The 15,520-nt window shown below is 23.1% G+C and overlaps 2 protein-coding genes and 2 non-coding genes across 4 annotated transcripts; 2 read left to right on the top strand and 2 right to left on the bottom strand.

The window, feature by feature from the left end:
• Positions 1 to 1,647: 1,647 nt before the first annotated feature.
• Positions 1,648 to 5,542, top strand: PmUG01_09013200 (CPW-WPC family protein, putative; the record flags this gene model as incomplete). Its single annotated transcript, XM_029004809.1, has 13 exons — positions 1,648 to 2,129; positions 2,444 to 2,472; positions 2,699 to 2,723; positions 2,892 to 3,107; positions 3,261 to 3,346; positions 3,458 to 3,545; positions 3,711 to 3,741; positions 3,850 to 3,895; positions 4,008 to 4,018; positions 4,183 to 4,210; positions 4,438 to 4,467; positions 4,613 to 4,716; positions 5,000 to 5,542. 13 exons carry the CDS (start codon positions 1,648 to 1,650, stop codon positions 5,540 to 5,542), a joined length of 1,719 nt encoding a protein of 572 aa, XP_028861461.1.
• Positions 5,543 to 6,326: 784 nt separating this feature from the next.
• SufD (FeS cluster assembly protein SufD, putative) lies at positions 6,327 to 10,328 on the bottom strand (the record flags this gene model as incomplete). The annotated part of the gene is made up of 1 exon (XM_029004808.1): positions 6,327 to 10,328. One exon carries the CDS (start codon positions 10,326 to 10,328, stop codon positions 6,327 to 6,329), a length of 4,002 nt encoding a protein of 1,333 aa, XP_028861460.1.
• A 1,843-nt stretch (positions 10,329 to 12,171) lies between these two features.
• PMUG01_09013000.1 lies at positions 12,172 to 12,255 on the top strand. Its single transcript has one exon. It is a non-coding gene (tRNA).
• Positions 12,256 to 13,280: 1,025 nt separating this feature from the next.
• Positions 13,281 to 13,352, bottom strand: PMUG01_09012900.1. Its single transcript has one exon. It is a non-coding gene (tRNA).
• Positions 13,353 to 15,520: the final 2,168 nt, after the last annotated feature.

Here is a 15,520-nt window from a genome sequence, read left to right as displayed (position 1 = left end):
ATTATGTTATTATTTTACTGATTAATATGTGAAGTAATACCTTTTACTTTTTAGTATCATTTTATGGAAAACATACATATATTGGGGGATTAAATTAATTATATTTTAAGAGCTTTCTTAAGAATAATTTTTTCCTTTTATTTTTTAGTGGAAAAATGCGAATGTATTATTACACAGGGTTTTCAACAGATACGTTGTTCCGTATGTACTTCTGCTGCAACTTATTTATTTATGTGCACATAAGGATATATACATATATATATATATACTTATGTATTAATTTTAATAACATGTTATATTGTAAGACTCTTGAAATTAAAAACAATTTCTAATAAAAATGAATAATGTTAAATATATTATACAAAATATAGTTTATCATTCATTTGGATGACCACGTTTACATAATATCGAAGGACATTTCTTTTTTTGTGAAAAAAGTACTTCTCATTTTTCGAACGACAAACATTACGAGTTCACTTACATATACAATGACGCACATCTTAAAAGTTTTATTTTTTTTTTTTCAAATTTCATGGGACATGAAATATTTAAGACAGCTTTATTATTTTAATATATTATGAGTTTAAGAAAAAAAAAAAATATATCAAAATCGAATTGCTCTAAAATATATGTAAAACAAGTTTTAAAGTGTTGTTCATTTAGAAAATCCATTTATTATTTGCATAAATTAAAAATTGTTTTTGTTTTATGTGAATAATAATAATAACACTGTTGAAAATCATTCAAGTGAACTTTTTTTTTGAAAAATACATTTTAACAACAAAATGAAGTTGCAAAATAGCTTTTAACTATCTATATTTTGGGAAATTATTTTTCATCGTTTAACATATTTTAATTGAAAATATTTCAATACAAAACAAAATAACATTGTTTTGTTTATATTATTAATATAAATAGCAAAATATTATGACATGTATTTTTTCTTAGTACAAAGTTGATGGAATATATTTATTGATCAGTCATCTTGAATTAACTTAAAAAAAAAAATGAAAAAAAAGGAAAAGAAAAATAAAAGGATAGAGAATATAGTAATAGTAAATATGAACAGGTTTGAAAAAAAGAAAAATGTGTACATACACAAAGGTAAGTGGAAATTTTTAAGTTTTTAACAATTTTGAAAATAATGTTATATGTAGACTTTGTCAATTCTAAAAAGAAAACATTAAAACAATGAAACATAATCTGATTCTTCGAACAACGTCTTAACGCGAAAGAATATTTCTGTAACCTTTTCTGCATGTGTATTTATTTATTTTTATTTTTTTTTTCCCTTTTGTTTTATTTTGCAGTTCTGAACATTTACTTTCTGGTTATTAGCTGAAATATGTTTTTTACATTTTCCTTTTTATATGGAAGTTATGTAAGTGCAGTCAATCAGTTGTTTAACATTTTCTTTGTATTTGTAGACAATCTCGTGATAAGAAACACGCAGATTTATGTGTATTTACTTATAGGTACTATTTTTTTTTACTCCATCATATACCTTTTATTACTTTAAAAGATCAATTTTTTTTTTTTTTTTTTATTTAAAAAGTTTACAATTATTTTTTCTGGAATTTTTTTTTTTTTTATTGGTGTGCTTCATAATCTTAGAAAAAAGAGCAAAAAAAAAAAGAAAAAAAAAAGATGAAAAAAGTTCAAGTTGTTTTTTTTGTTTTATTTATTAAACAAATTTTGGGAATAAAAATATTTTCTCAAAGGAAATATCCTAATGTTGAAAATGGGGTGTATCAATTAGATAATAGAGGAAGACCAATAAAAATTGTAGATGTTAATTACAATCATATATGGGAATTACCAAAAAATGGAAATGTTAACTCTTATGCTGTTGTTAAAAAAAATGGAAAAGTTAAAAAATTTAGTGAAGGCACAAATATAATATATGGAACTACTAAAAGAATGAAATTAGAGAACAATCAGGAAATAGATGAAAATGAAATAAAAAAAGATATCGTAAAAAATAAGAGAATACACAACATTAAAAATGCTTTTAGTCCTTCTAAAAATGAAAAAGAAATAGAAGAAAAAAAAAAAAAAAAAATTAAAAAAATTGTGCCACGCGCTATGCATATAATGGCGGAAGACGTGAAAGAGAAGGAACATGAGGGGTAACGGAAGTTTAAAAAAGAGTTGCAAAAAGATGACAATTATGCTAATATGTATGCTTACACACACATATATATATATATATATATATACGTACTTATGTACATATTCATATACACATATTTATATTATGTATAATGAACTAAAATTACCGAGGAAAAAACAAAAATTGTTAAAATAGGTAGCGTATGATATATAATCTCCTTTATTTCAATAACAACACATAAAATATGTTGTTAAAATATAATAAAAGAAAAATTATGAAAATTAAAATTTAAAAAACTGATTTTTTTTTTTTTTTATTAACATTTTGAAGAGATATGGATACAGGAAAAGAATTAGGAGGTATTTTAAAGCATAAAAAATATCAAAAAATAAGAAATGTAGACGTGTTATTATTTATATTTTATTATGCATTTTATTCTTCTGTGAGTTGTATATTAAACTCGCTTACGTATTATATTTTGGAATATAAATAAATTATATACAAATACCTATTAAAGTTGTTAAGGAATGTTTAACATGTTCATCCTATTCTTTTTCCTTATTATTAATTTTTTTTAATGTACAGCTGTTATAAAAGAGAATTTAGAAAGGTTAATTTAAGAGAAAAAAAAAATAATAAAAATTAAAATATTAAAAAATCAGAAAAAAGAGAAAAACGTTAGATATACATGAATAAAGATAATATATTTATATACATACATATGTACACATGTTAAAGTTACTCGAAGCATGATACGCTATTACTTGAAATTTTTTAGTCATTACGAGGAGACAAAAAGTCCATCATCTTTAAGCACTGATTTATTAGATGTTAAAATTCCTAGTAATTTAGAAAAACTGTTTATGGAAGATTTGGTAGAAGGAAAATGGTCATCTAAAAAGCCTATTGATGATAGAATATGTTTACGAGATTACTCAAAACAGTGTCCTTCTACATGGGAACAAATATCAGAAACACAATGTATATCACCAAAGTATAAAAATAATATATATATAATACAGATCAACTCATATAAATGTATAAATATATATTTTAATTTGTAAATTATTTAGATTTGCATTATTATATATATATATATATATATATATTTTTTTTTAACTTTATTTTATTTTATTTTTTGTGAAAGAGACTATTCTGGACCTTGTTCTCATATTATGGCCTTTGAACCATTAAGTGCAAAGGAGAAAAGTGTCATAGGAGTAGATTGCAAAGGTGCAAAAAAAAACATATTTGACTTTATATAAGAATAACATATGATTTTATAAAGTATTATAAATAATAATATAATTTATTATAAGTGTGTTATCCATATATTATTTGAAGTCAATTGGTTATGCCTTAATGAGTCATGTGGTAATAGTGAAAGGGATTACTTAAAGGAGTGTCCTGAAAATTGGACGTACACCGGAAAGTGTGAAGCTCCTCGGTATGTACATATATATATATGTATATAACAGAAAGATAAGAATTTTTCGAGTGATGAAATTAATTATAATTACTTTTATTATAGTTAACCTGAAAATATGTTTTTAATGTTTTGAAATATTATATTTTTTTTTTTTTTTTTTTGATGCAGAAATTATTCTGGGGGTTGTAGCAAGACAATGGTAAATATATTTTATGTGTATGTGAGTATAAACATATATGGATTATTTGTTATATAGAAACATGTGTATATGCGTAAATGTACACATTATATGTACTTATCGTTTTAGGATTTTGGAGCTTTCACACAAAACGAAAAGGAGGAATTTTCTTCTGGTATCTTGAAAGTGTTTTAAAATTCATATATAAAGGAAAACAACTTTATTACTTCACCACTTTACTACTTTATTTTGTTACATTTATATTATATCATTTCTTCTTTTTTCAGCTTGTAAAGTGGTACTTTATCAGTCTTAATATTAATGAAAAAAACACAAATAGAACTAATTTATATGCAAATAAAAAAAAAAAAAAAAAAAAATGGCGAAATACATGAAAGTGATATAATAAGTTAATAAGGATTTCAAAAGTACCATATAGTCAATTGTTCAAATTATATGTAGGTTTGGCCATGCAAAGAGGAATCATGCGGTCTGTTCTAAAAGAAAAAAAATAAAAAGCATATATAATATATATATATATACACAAACTATATATACTAGAATAATGTAGAATATTGAAATCGTAGCAATCGGTAGTAGAACGTGATAATCATTACGAAAAATATAATTTGTTAGGGTTATAAGTTAATAAAAGGGAGATATAACTTGAAAAATTATTTAACTTAAAAAACATGTTTTTATATTTTTTGCTTGCAGAAAGAGATTATTCAATAACATGTCCTAAAGGTTAAAAAAGAAAAAAAAGTAAAACATAAAACGTAGTTGGTATATGTAGAAATTGCATTTTTTTAAAATTGAACTAATTAGAAATTGAAAACCATATAACCAAGAGTTAATAAAAAGAATAATAATAAAACATTTTCAATAACAGGATGGTCTTACAATACGAAAAAAGATATATGCAGCGGTAGCAAAGAATTCGAAGGGTTAATTTCAAAGGAGGAAATGGAATTAATAAGCCACATGTCTAACCATGTAAATAAAAAAAAAAAAAAAAAAAGTTTTTTTGGACTTGTAAAAAGGTTACTTCATTCATAAGAACATGAATTTACATAAATATTTCTATAATTGCACGGGTATATGTATGCATATATAGATAGATATATCAGTTAACTCAAATGAGTAGTATACACTTTATACGTTGAGCTTAAATTCATCATTGTATGAATCTTATTTCCATCCTGATTTTTCCTTTGTATTAACAAAAAAGAAAACAAAATAAATAAAATCAAAAACTTTTAATATAAAAATTTCTCAGCAAAGAGTAGCTTTTTCTTCAAAATATGGAATTCCATGGCCATGTAAGAATAAGTGCACATATGGCTATGACATATATGATTGTCCTAGGGAGTGGGTAAATTTGATGGCATCAGGAGTGTGTAAATCCCCAGATTATTACAACCCCCCAGTCAATTGTCCTCGTATAACTCATTTTGACTACATGGACATAAAGGAGAAAGAAATATTTAGCAAAAAATGTAATGTTAAATGGTTATGTGTTGAAAACTCACAAAGAGACTATTCGAAATGTCCTTTATACTTTGAATATGTCAATGAAGGAAAGAATAAAGGAATGTGCACACCGAGTGAAAAATATAATGGACCATGTAAAGAAACTCAAGATATATTATCATTAAATCTTGAGCAAAAGTATAATTTTGAAGAAACTTGTGAAGCTCAATTTCCTAATATACAAAACGAAAATATTCCACAAATAGAGAATGACACAGTTAGTCCTAATACAATAGAAAAGTTGCTCAAGGGAACAGATATTTCAAAAAAAGGAATTACCTTAGAGTAATAATTGTACTTGTGCAAATATATAAAATTTGAGTATATCCAGTTTTGGTTTCTTTTTATTGCCTAAAATAAAAAAAAAAAAAAAAAAAATAGTAAGTTTTAAATTAATAGCATTAAAAGGATAGATAATGCTAATATAAATAGCGCAACTAATGAAATATAAATGATACAAAAAAAAAAAAAAAAAAAAAGGAAAAAACAAAATATTTATATTACTTTTGCTTTCTTCTTAAAGGAACTAATATTCAAGTGAACAACGAAATTTCTTTCTTTCCTTTAAATGTGTAACTACAAATTTTAATCACAGAGTTTGAGAATAATTTCCTAATAGAACAAGAAATTGTATATCATCAACAATTTGGTTAAGTTCCTTCGAATTCGTGAATTTTTTTTTGCACAGTTTTAATTACGGGTACAATTGGAAAACATGTGTACTGTATATATGTACATATATATATTTTAACATATGTACGCATCTTAAAAAGGGTTCTTATATGTTAGAATCTCACTTATTGTTTTTGTTAAATACTCATACCATGCTGTTTTTCAAAATAACACCAAAATTGTGTCTATTTCATAGCTACAACTTCCAATAAATTCATCGATATATATATATATATATATATATATATATATATATATGTAATTAAATTCCTGTTTTTAATTTTTTATCCAATAGTAGCTGTTTCTTCATTCGAATCCCCTTTGGGAGTGGACTAACCTCATACATCTTTCAACGCGCCTGGTGTCATATATTATAAGTATATTAATTCATATATTTCTCCTTATTTAGAAGGTGTGCATAATGATCTTTTTTTTTTCATAATAAAGTCTGGAAGAGGTACTTTTTTGTACTTTGTGGAAAATTTCATAACCTTTTGGATAACTCTTTCTTTAAGATTCTCATCAGATATATGTTCAAGAATTTCATTAACAAAGGATTTCATAATAATTTCTCTTGCAATTTTTTCGTTTATTCCTCTTGTCATTAAAGAAAATATTGGTTCTTCTTCTAAATCACTTATGGTTGCCCCGTGATTTGCATATTCTATATCACTTGGAATAATTTCTAAAGTAGGAATAGCTACAGCACTAGCTCCAAAATTTAATAACACAGATCTACATAAAGTATTTAACTTGGCCTTAATTGCATCTCTTTCAATTCTACCTCTACTTCTCCATACAGCATGTGCTTTTTCAGAGACTAAAAACTTAAATAACTGGTTGGTCTCCATATATGGATGTTCATGATGAAACATTTCATATTGACTAATGTTTTGTTTGTCTTCTAACAATGATAAACCATAGCTTTCTTGTTTACATCCTTTTTCACCTTCTATTTGCAAATTAACACGTGATGACTTACTACCTAAAAGGATATCAACAAATTTATAATTTGCTTCAAGTCCATTTTTTACTGAAACATTGTGAAAGTGCCAAACGTACTTACCCAATTCTTGAGACATTGTATGCTTCACATTTGATTTTGCTTCCATGCAAATTCTAGAGAAGGCATTAACAAGACCACTGTTATTATTGTTTAAAGATATATGAGATTCATAAATATTAATTTTACTATTTGCTTTAATGTATACTACTAGTCTTGGGTTAGTTATTGGACTATACATATAATTGGTCAGTTCTTTTTCTGCATATTTTCTTTTTTCTTTTCCCGAAATTTCTTTTTCATTCCCGCTTAAATTAATACGTGTATGGGTATCATCATATTGAACATTTTCACTTTTGCTGCTATTACTGTCATTATCTTCTTTTTCCCCTTTAGTTAGACCTTCAGAAGTTTTATTTGTATCTTGCGCATCTACACATAGAGGTGCATTTTCATAGACAGTGTATTCGGACTCTTTATTATTAACATGATCATCTTCATTTTTAGATGTTGATATAAATATGATATGAAAAAATTTATCACTTAAATCAATATCTTTATCTAGATAAACAACTGCACAATCCTTAATTGAGGCTAAATTTAAAGAGGAAAATTTGGCCATACCAAAGTCACTTTTTCTATAATCATAAATTGGGTAATCATTGTCAAATTTTCTTGATTGTTTTCCTATTTGACCCCTAACAAAAGGTTGTGTATTTTTTTTATACCAATTAGAATGTTCAGGTATAAAATATAATTCTTTATTGATCAAGTATTCTACTTCGACATCTTTTATGTTAAAAAAGCTACCTACAAATATTTTGCTTTTTTTTGTTTTTTCTTCTATGTTATCATTTTTGCTAGTTTCATGTAATTCGTTTTCGTTTTCTGAATTTTTCTCTGCTGATTTCTTCAATTCATTATTTAAATTCTTTAAAATACTTATATCATCTGATAAATATTCGTCAACAATTCCATCCCTTACGACTAATGTATAAAATGCATCTTTATATTTGCGTTTGCACTTACTAATTTCTGTATCTTTATTATAACTTGAATTGATAATCTCTTTGTTCATATTTGTAGTTAAATATGGCTGTTCCTTTAAAGATTTTTCATTACCTCCCAATACTTTTCCATCATCTCTATAATGATTTTCCTTTATAACATCTCCATCGGGTGTTTCTGCATTATTACGGTTTTTATATTTTTCATCACGTTGATGTAATGTAGTAATTTCCGAGGCATCCTCATAATTACCATCATGATGCTTTTTCTTTTCCTGTTTTGGTGTATTTAAACTATTTTTATCATATGATCCTTGCTCATTTTCATTTTTAAATCCTTTCACATTTTTATCTTCCTGATGAGAAGTATTGAGTATTTTCATCTTAAAATTAATTAGTTCTTCTTTTGATATATTCCTTAAGCTAATACTAGTATCAAAGTTTTGTTTATAGAAATCTTTTAGGTTTAATTGTTGTCTCCATGCTTCTAATTTTCGATTTGGTGTAGGAATTTCTTTGAATGCACTTTTTCCTGAATTTTGTAAAATTTTCCATAAGCAATATTTTGGGTCATCAATATTTAGGTATATATTTGGTAATGGTACTTTGTTCATATTTTCTATTATTTCACTGTTCATATTATATTTCCATAATTTAATAAATTCTTTATCTTCTAAAACGTTTTCACTATATTTTGTTTTAAACACTTGAATTTGATCATCAAATAAACTTTTCTTGTGTGTTAAATGGCGAGATATTTCCTCGTCCATTTGGTAGTTAGCACTGGGCATATCTTCATTTTTGCTGGTGTCTATCTTATCTATTTTGACGTTCTCGTCTTTTTTTGATACATTCTTGTTGATTTCGACTCCTTTTTCTGCATCTTCTGTACTATTTAGCTCATCATTTATAGTTTTCAAGTTCAAGTGCACATTAGTATTGGTTGATGAGATAACAGGGGCTTGTTTTTTTTCGGAACTACTTGGGTTAACACTTAAAGAATTTTCACCTTTCTTAGAATTGGTTACATTTATTTCTATCAGTTTTTCTTTTAACTGATCAAATTTATCAATTATGTAGTCTGTTTCTATGGCAGTTTTATCTCGTATTAAAATTTGTAACGTGTGTAAATTTAACAGAAAGGTTAAATTTGAAAAAAAATGTTGATTATACGATGAAGAAATTAACAATAAATTGTTAAAGTATATATTCCTTTTAACATCATTTGGTGTATCAAACGAATATATTTTGTTTCTTTCTTTACCAAACGTGTCAATATTTCTACTAGTAAATCCGCTTGTTGTTAAAGAATTTATGGGTGAATTATTATAACACTTGGGAGAGTTAAAATTAGAAGGTACAAATTTAGGCTCAGTGGAAATATCTTCATCATACGTTATCAATTTTGGAATATAATATTCATATTTGTAAAAATTATATTTTTGGTCAATAGGGTTTTTGTATTTATATATATATTTATAGGTTAAATATGGATTATTCTTTTCTTCCCATTCTTGTTTTTCAATTATTTCATTATTTTTTATAAAATTATTTACACTCTCTACATCCCGGTATTCATTATTATGTAAGTTTGATAAACTGTCATATATTAAAGTCATATTATATTTGTTCTCATTGTTACGTAAACACCACTCATTAATAATAATGTTTGACATATTATGACTGTTTTTTGAAACATGATCATCAATATCTTGCTCTTCATCTGTTTCAGGTGTAAATTTTTTATATAATTCTTCGTACTTCCTTAGATAATTTTGGAAGCTTCTGTTTTTTCTTCTTTTCCTGCTACTGATGGATAAATTAATAAAAAAGTTACGGGAAATCTCCGGGAAATACATCTTTCCTTTTTTCAAATATGCTCTTTCATTAGCTATTAATGGCGTATTTCCTACATTGTGCACAGTTCTTACATTTTTTATGTTTTCCGTATGGTGTTCTTTTATATGTGTATGTTCTTCATAAGAACTAAGGGTGCTGCCCAAAGATCCTTCAACTTTTTTATAACCACCAGACTTTCCATAATAAGTTATATTTTTGTCGCAAAATATTTTCGTATACGTGTGAAATATATTTTCAAAATGTTTGTTGAAATAAATAGAGTAAACCTTTTTTTTTATATCATTTCTATTATATTTCTGTCCTCCGCGATTACGTATATTATTTTTATTTTTTTTTATATTTTTTAAAATATAATTCTTATATTGGGGTTTTAATTTATTGGCCTCCTTTAATTTTATGTCTTTTAGAAACTTTGCATTAATTGTGTAAACATCATTAAAATTCTTGTTCTCCACAAAATAAAAAATGTTCGTAAAATTATTAGTTAATAAAAGGAAAACAAAAACATAATTCCGTATAAAACGTTTAGGCATAGTTCCTCTTTGTTATGTAAAAAACATCATTTAAATAAAAAAAAAAAAACAAAATAAAGGAAAGAGGATAATTTGTATTCTGAGAAGATTTCCACACATTGTAATAAGCTTTAAAAAAGCATACTATTATACACAAAAAAAAAAAAAAAAGAATTGAGAGATCAAAAATGAATGCTCTAGATCATTAAAGAAATATTATATTTTATTATATATTATAAAGTTATAAGGATTCTTGAAATAAAATGAAAATATAAAACACATGTATCGCAATTATTTCCCTGATGTAATTAAATCTTATTCTTTTTTTATCTTTTTTTTTTTTTTTTATTTGAAGATAACACATTTGAATTTTAAATTTTTTAATATTTTATAAATATTAAAAATAGCTATATTACAAAAAAAAAAAAAGTATTAAAATATAAAAATGATATAAAGAAATATATTATGAAAAGTATCCATATTTTACAAGTTATAACAGAAACATAAGAGAGCCAAAAATAATGGGAAAATAAATTTAAAAAAAGTAGTCTAAGATGTTAATAAATTTTAAGGAGCGTTACTTCATTTATTACTTATAAATTATATGAGTGTTCCAAAAAATATAAGCAAATAAATAGAACACATTTAATTGGCAATTGAAATTTTAATATGATCAATAACTTAAATTTTTAAACGCTATGAGGAATTAAGCATACTCTCTTTTTTCGTACTGCTCTATATTATAAAATTTAAACGAAAATATTTCGTAAATTAATATATATATATATAAGTATATTTATATGAATCCATGTAAAATGTGATGGAATCAGTTATCCAAATGTTTCTATAAATTTTACGTTGAGGAAATAATGTGGTGCTGTAAAAGTTATATTTTATATTTTATTTTCGTTCTTATGCACGATATAGATAAAAAAAATAATGAATGTTTTAAAATACCAAAGTTCATTTTTTATAAATGTTTAAAATATGAGGGTGCTAGGAAAAGTGTCTTAAAGGAGTTACGTATTGTTTCTAAGATAAAGTCAATGGTATTTTTATTATAAAAAAAATATGATAAAGATTAAGGTACAATTATTTATATATATGCATACACACAATTTTTATTTTGTTCTACTCTACTTTTTCGTTTCTTCTCTTTATTTTTTATTTAAGGACAAATATTATATTAATGATTACAATTTATAATGTGTCAAGAACTAATTTTATAAAAAAAAATATTCAAAAATAATATAAACTTATTTTTTTATGTTTAACGTGGAGAACATTAGCTTGTATTTAGTGCAAATGAACCATTATAAATAACTTCAAAAGGTATTACGTGATTGTTACTATATTTTACTTAAATTGTATCATATTATTGAATTGAGTAAAAATTTTAAGTACATATGTATAATAAAGGAGTATTCCTATCCATCAGTATGTACGTTCATATAATATTTGAATAAAGTAAAATTTTACTCTTTTTGTATGAAAAAATTTAATGCTTGTGTCATATAGATCCTGAAAAAAATTAAAATATATGTTCAACGCTTATATAAATTGTAACTGTAAAATTATTTTTGGAAAATTTTGGATATTTAGTGAAAACATTAATTATATTATGCATGTACATTATATGTAAATGTATATATATAATTGGAACATGTAAAATATTAAATACTTCACGATGTTTCAAAATATCTCAATAAACAAAAAAAATAATAATAATATTTGCAAAACATTAAAATTTATCAAGTTATTTTAAATTGGAAAATCCTATTAAATTTTTATTTTATGATTTTTTTTTTTTTTTTGTTTCATTAGAAGTTTACAGCTAATATTAAATTTAAAATCTTATTTAAGAGCACGAATGGCTGAGTGGTCTAAAGCGTCAGACTCAAGATCTGATGAACGAAAGTTCGCATGGGTTCGAACCCCATTTCGTGCATAACAAAATAAAATTAAAAAGCAAAATGAATTTCTTTTTCTTAATTTTTCTTAAAAATATAATATTGTACAAAATAATTATATGATTTTTTTGTCTTTCATTTATATATTATGCTGAATTATATTTGAAAAAATATAATAATAAAATAATAGCTATATAAAACCGATAAATTTATTTTATTAACTAATTTTTTATTAATTATATTTTTGATTATGTAGATTTAAAGTAAATATAACACAAAAAATATTGTAATATGTCTTAAATATTCTATGACGTTTGTTGTATATCAATGTATATCAATAAAAAATAAATATTCTATAGTGTTTCATTTTTTTGGTGGTTGTATTTTTATACTATGGTTAATTGTTAAGAAAATATATAAAAAAAAAAAATATTAGAAAAATATATAGGTAACAGACAACACAATGTAACATCCAGTTTTATGAAGTACATGATCAGATAAAATAATAATGCTTTATCTGTTCGTTCTATAGTATACACATGCTCTAAGTTTATAAATGTAAAGATCTTTTTTCTGTAATATATATATAACTCATTTATTGGCATTATTAAAAATGAAATTAATAAGTAATCTTGTTATTTTTAAGAGATGTTTTTAAATAAAATAAAGATATATTTGAACTCTTATAAATGTTATTTTCCGTTAATAATTCTATATCACAGTAATTACAAATATAATTCAGAATATAAAAATGGAAAATATGTTTTATTCAATGTATTAATTCTTCAATGCTACTTATATTTTCATTAATAAATAATACTATTAAAAATTATTAAAAGAAATCATACATATATATAAAAATATTTTATTTTATTTTTTGTAATATACACTCTCTTTTCAACCTAAGCTTATAATAAGGAGAGTGACAAGAAAGAGATATTTTATAAATAATAATAAAAACTGATAAATTTTAAAAATTACTATATACACTATAAAAATAATAAAATATGAAAGAAATTTATTAAATAAAAACAAATTATTACTATTAATAACATTACATTTTTGCGTCAACCGGGAGTCGAACCCGGGTCACCTGCTTGGAAGGCAGGTATCATGGCCGTTAGACTATTGACGCGATATCTTTTTATTTTTATCTTATTGATAATATATTTTTTTAAAAGTATAAAAAAAAAAAAATAACTTCTCATTAAATATATGCATTAATTCAATAGAATGAAATTATTATAATATACTGTATAAACTATTTATATAAATTTTGATAAACACATCATTTATTTTATACTTATGTATTACAGTTTTTATACTTGTATGTTTATAATTTATATATTATCAATAGAATTAAATTTATGTTTTAAGCGCTAATCAGTTTTTTCACTATACTGTTTTTTCTTTAAAACAGTAATGGACAAAATTAATTTATATTAGATAAATTAAACATCTTTGTTTTAAATAATCATTTTCTTTTTTTAAATAAAGATGCATATTTTAATAAATATACAATTCATTTTTCTTTGTTTTTTTTTATTTCCTTTTGTGTATTCGATATTTTAGATGATTTCCTTATTTTCATTTTAAAAATATATAAGTGAAAAATGAATATAAAAAGCACATTGTAGCAATAGTTATACATCTTAAAAAAAGGAAGAATTATTTAGTTGAGTGGCTATATAACTGTAGAAAAGAAGTTAACAATGCTTAGAAGTACAATATAAGGTAAAAAAAATAAAAATAAATAAATACCCTTATTATAATGCATAAATTTTTATTTATTATATTTATATATATAAGTAAGATCCTAGTTCTTTGAAGACTATATGTTTATAAGAATTAAAATACATAATCTACTTTTGAAAATATAAAAATGCCAACAAAATAAAATATTTGAAAATATGAAAAAAAAAAATAACAATAAAGACAAAGATGAAGTATAATTGTATACTTCTACTTTATTTTATTAAAAAAAAAACAATTAAATAATAATTTCTCTTCTATGAATTGTTTTACTGAATATGATTTATAAAACAACATAACTGTTAGAAGATATAAATCAGTATGAATATTATATGAAATGTTTATTTTTAAAGAATTCTCTACAAAATTAGCAGCTTTTTGATAAAACATGTTTCTTTGTATTTATGCTAGTGTTTGTTCAATATAATAAAATGTTTATCCTTCAAGCGTCTATATGTGCATCAAAACATTCTAACAACATATTTTCATTTTAAAATCATATTAAAAAATGTATAATTCATAATATATATATAAAAAGTGTGAAATGTTAAATTGGTGTTATAAAAATGTATTTTTCATAATATATATGTAAAAAGTGTGAAATGTTAAATTGGTGTTATATAAATGTATTTTTCATAATATATATATAAAAAGTGTGAAATGTTAAATTGGTGTTATAAAAATGTATTTTTCATAATATAGAAGGTTACGAACGGAAATTACAGTTAATTAAATCATACGAGATTTACCTTTTAATTGATTAAAAGTAAGGACCAAATATTATGCTAAGATTATTTTTTTCCATTTTATGTGCTCAACAAAAATTACATACAAAATGTATTATTTATTATGGCGTCTTTTTTTTTGAACTAGAATATGTTCATGTACGAATAATGTAATTCATATGTATATCAAATGAAAAAAAAAAGAAATTATTTTCAATTTTTTTTATTTTATTACAACCTTTTATGTTGTCAATGAGTATATACATAAATTTTCCTTTAATACATTATTTATATTTAATCCTTATATTGAAAATTTTTTTTTTTCTTATTTTAATTTTTCATATTTTTAAATTTAATATTAAATTACAAGATTTCTGTTCTGTTTTCCAATTTAACTAATCTTTTTTGAAAGAACAGAGATCTCATAATATCTACATAAGTTTTATAATAGTTTACTAAATAGATTACTTTGTAGTTATATAACCTATAAGATACCATATTTTTTTTCTTGTATAATAATGTAATAAGAAACATACATTGTTTGTGCTGTTTTTGAAAGGTAATTTTTATTTTATTTGAAATAATTTTCATTTTTATATATGTGTAATTTAATAAAAGAGATATGTTCGATATAATGTTTTTTTTCTTTTTTTTTTTTTTTAAAAACATAAATTAAAAATTCAAATATAGCTCAAATTAATAAACTTCAAACATTTACTATATTTTTAGTATGTAAAATTAAATAATATCAACTGCATAAAATAATTTTTTGGATGAACATATAAAATATTTTCTCATGATTTTGTAGAATATAAAATTTACATGA

This window comes from Plasmodium malariae (genome assembly GCF_900090045.1).
Source record: "Plasmodium malariae genome assembly, chromosome: 9".
NCBI lineage: Eukaryota > Apicomplexa > Aconoidasida > Haemosporida > Plasmodiidae > Plasmodium > Plasmodium malariae.
This window is presented reverse-complemented; position numbering and strand designations above follow the sequence as displayed.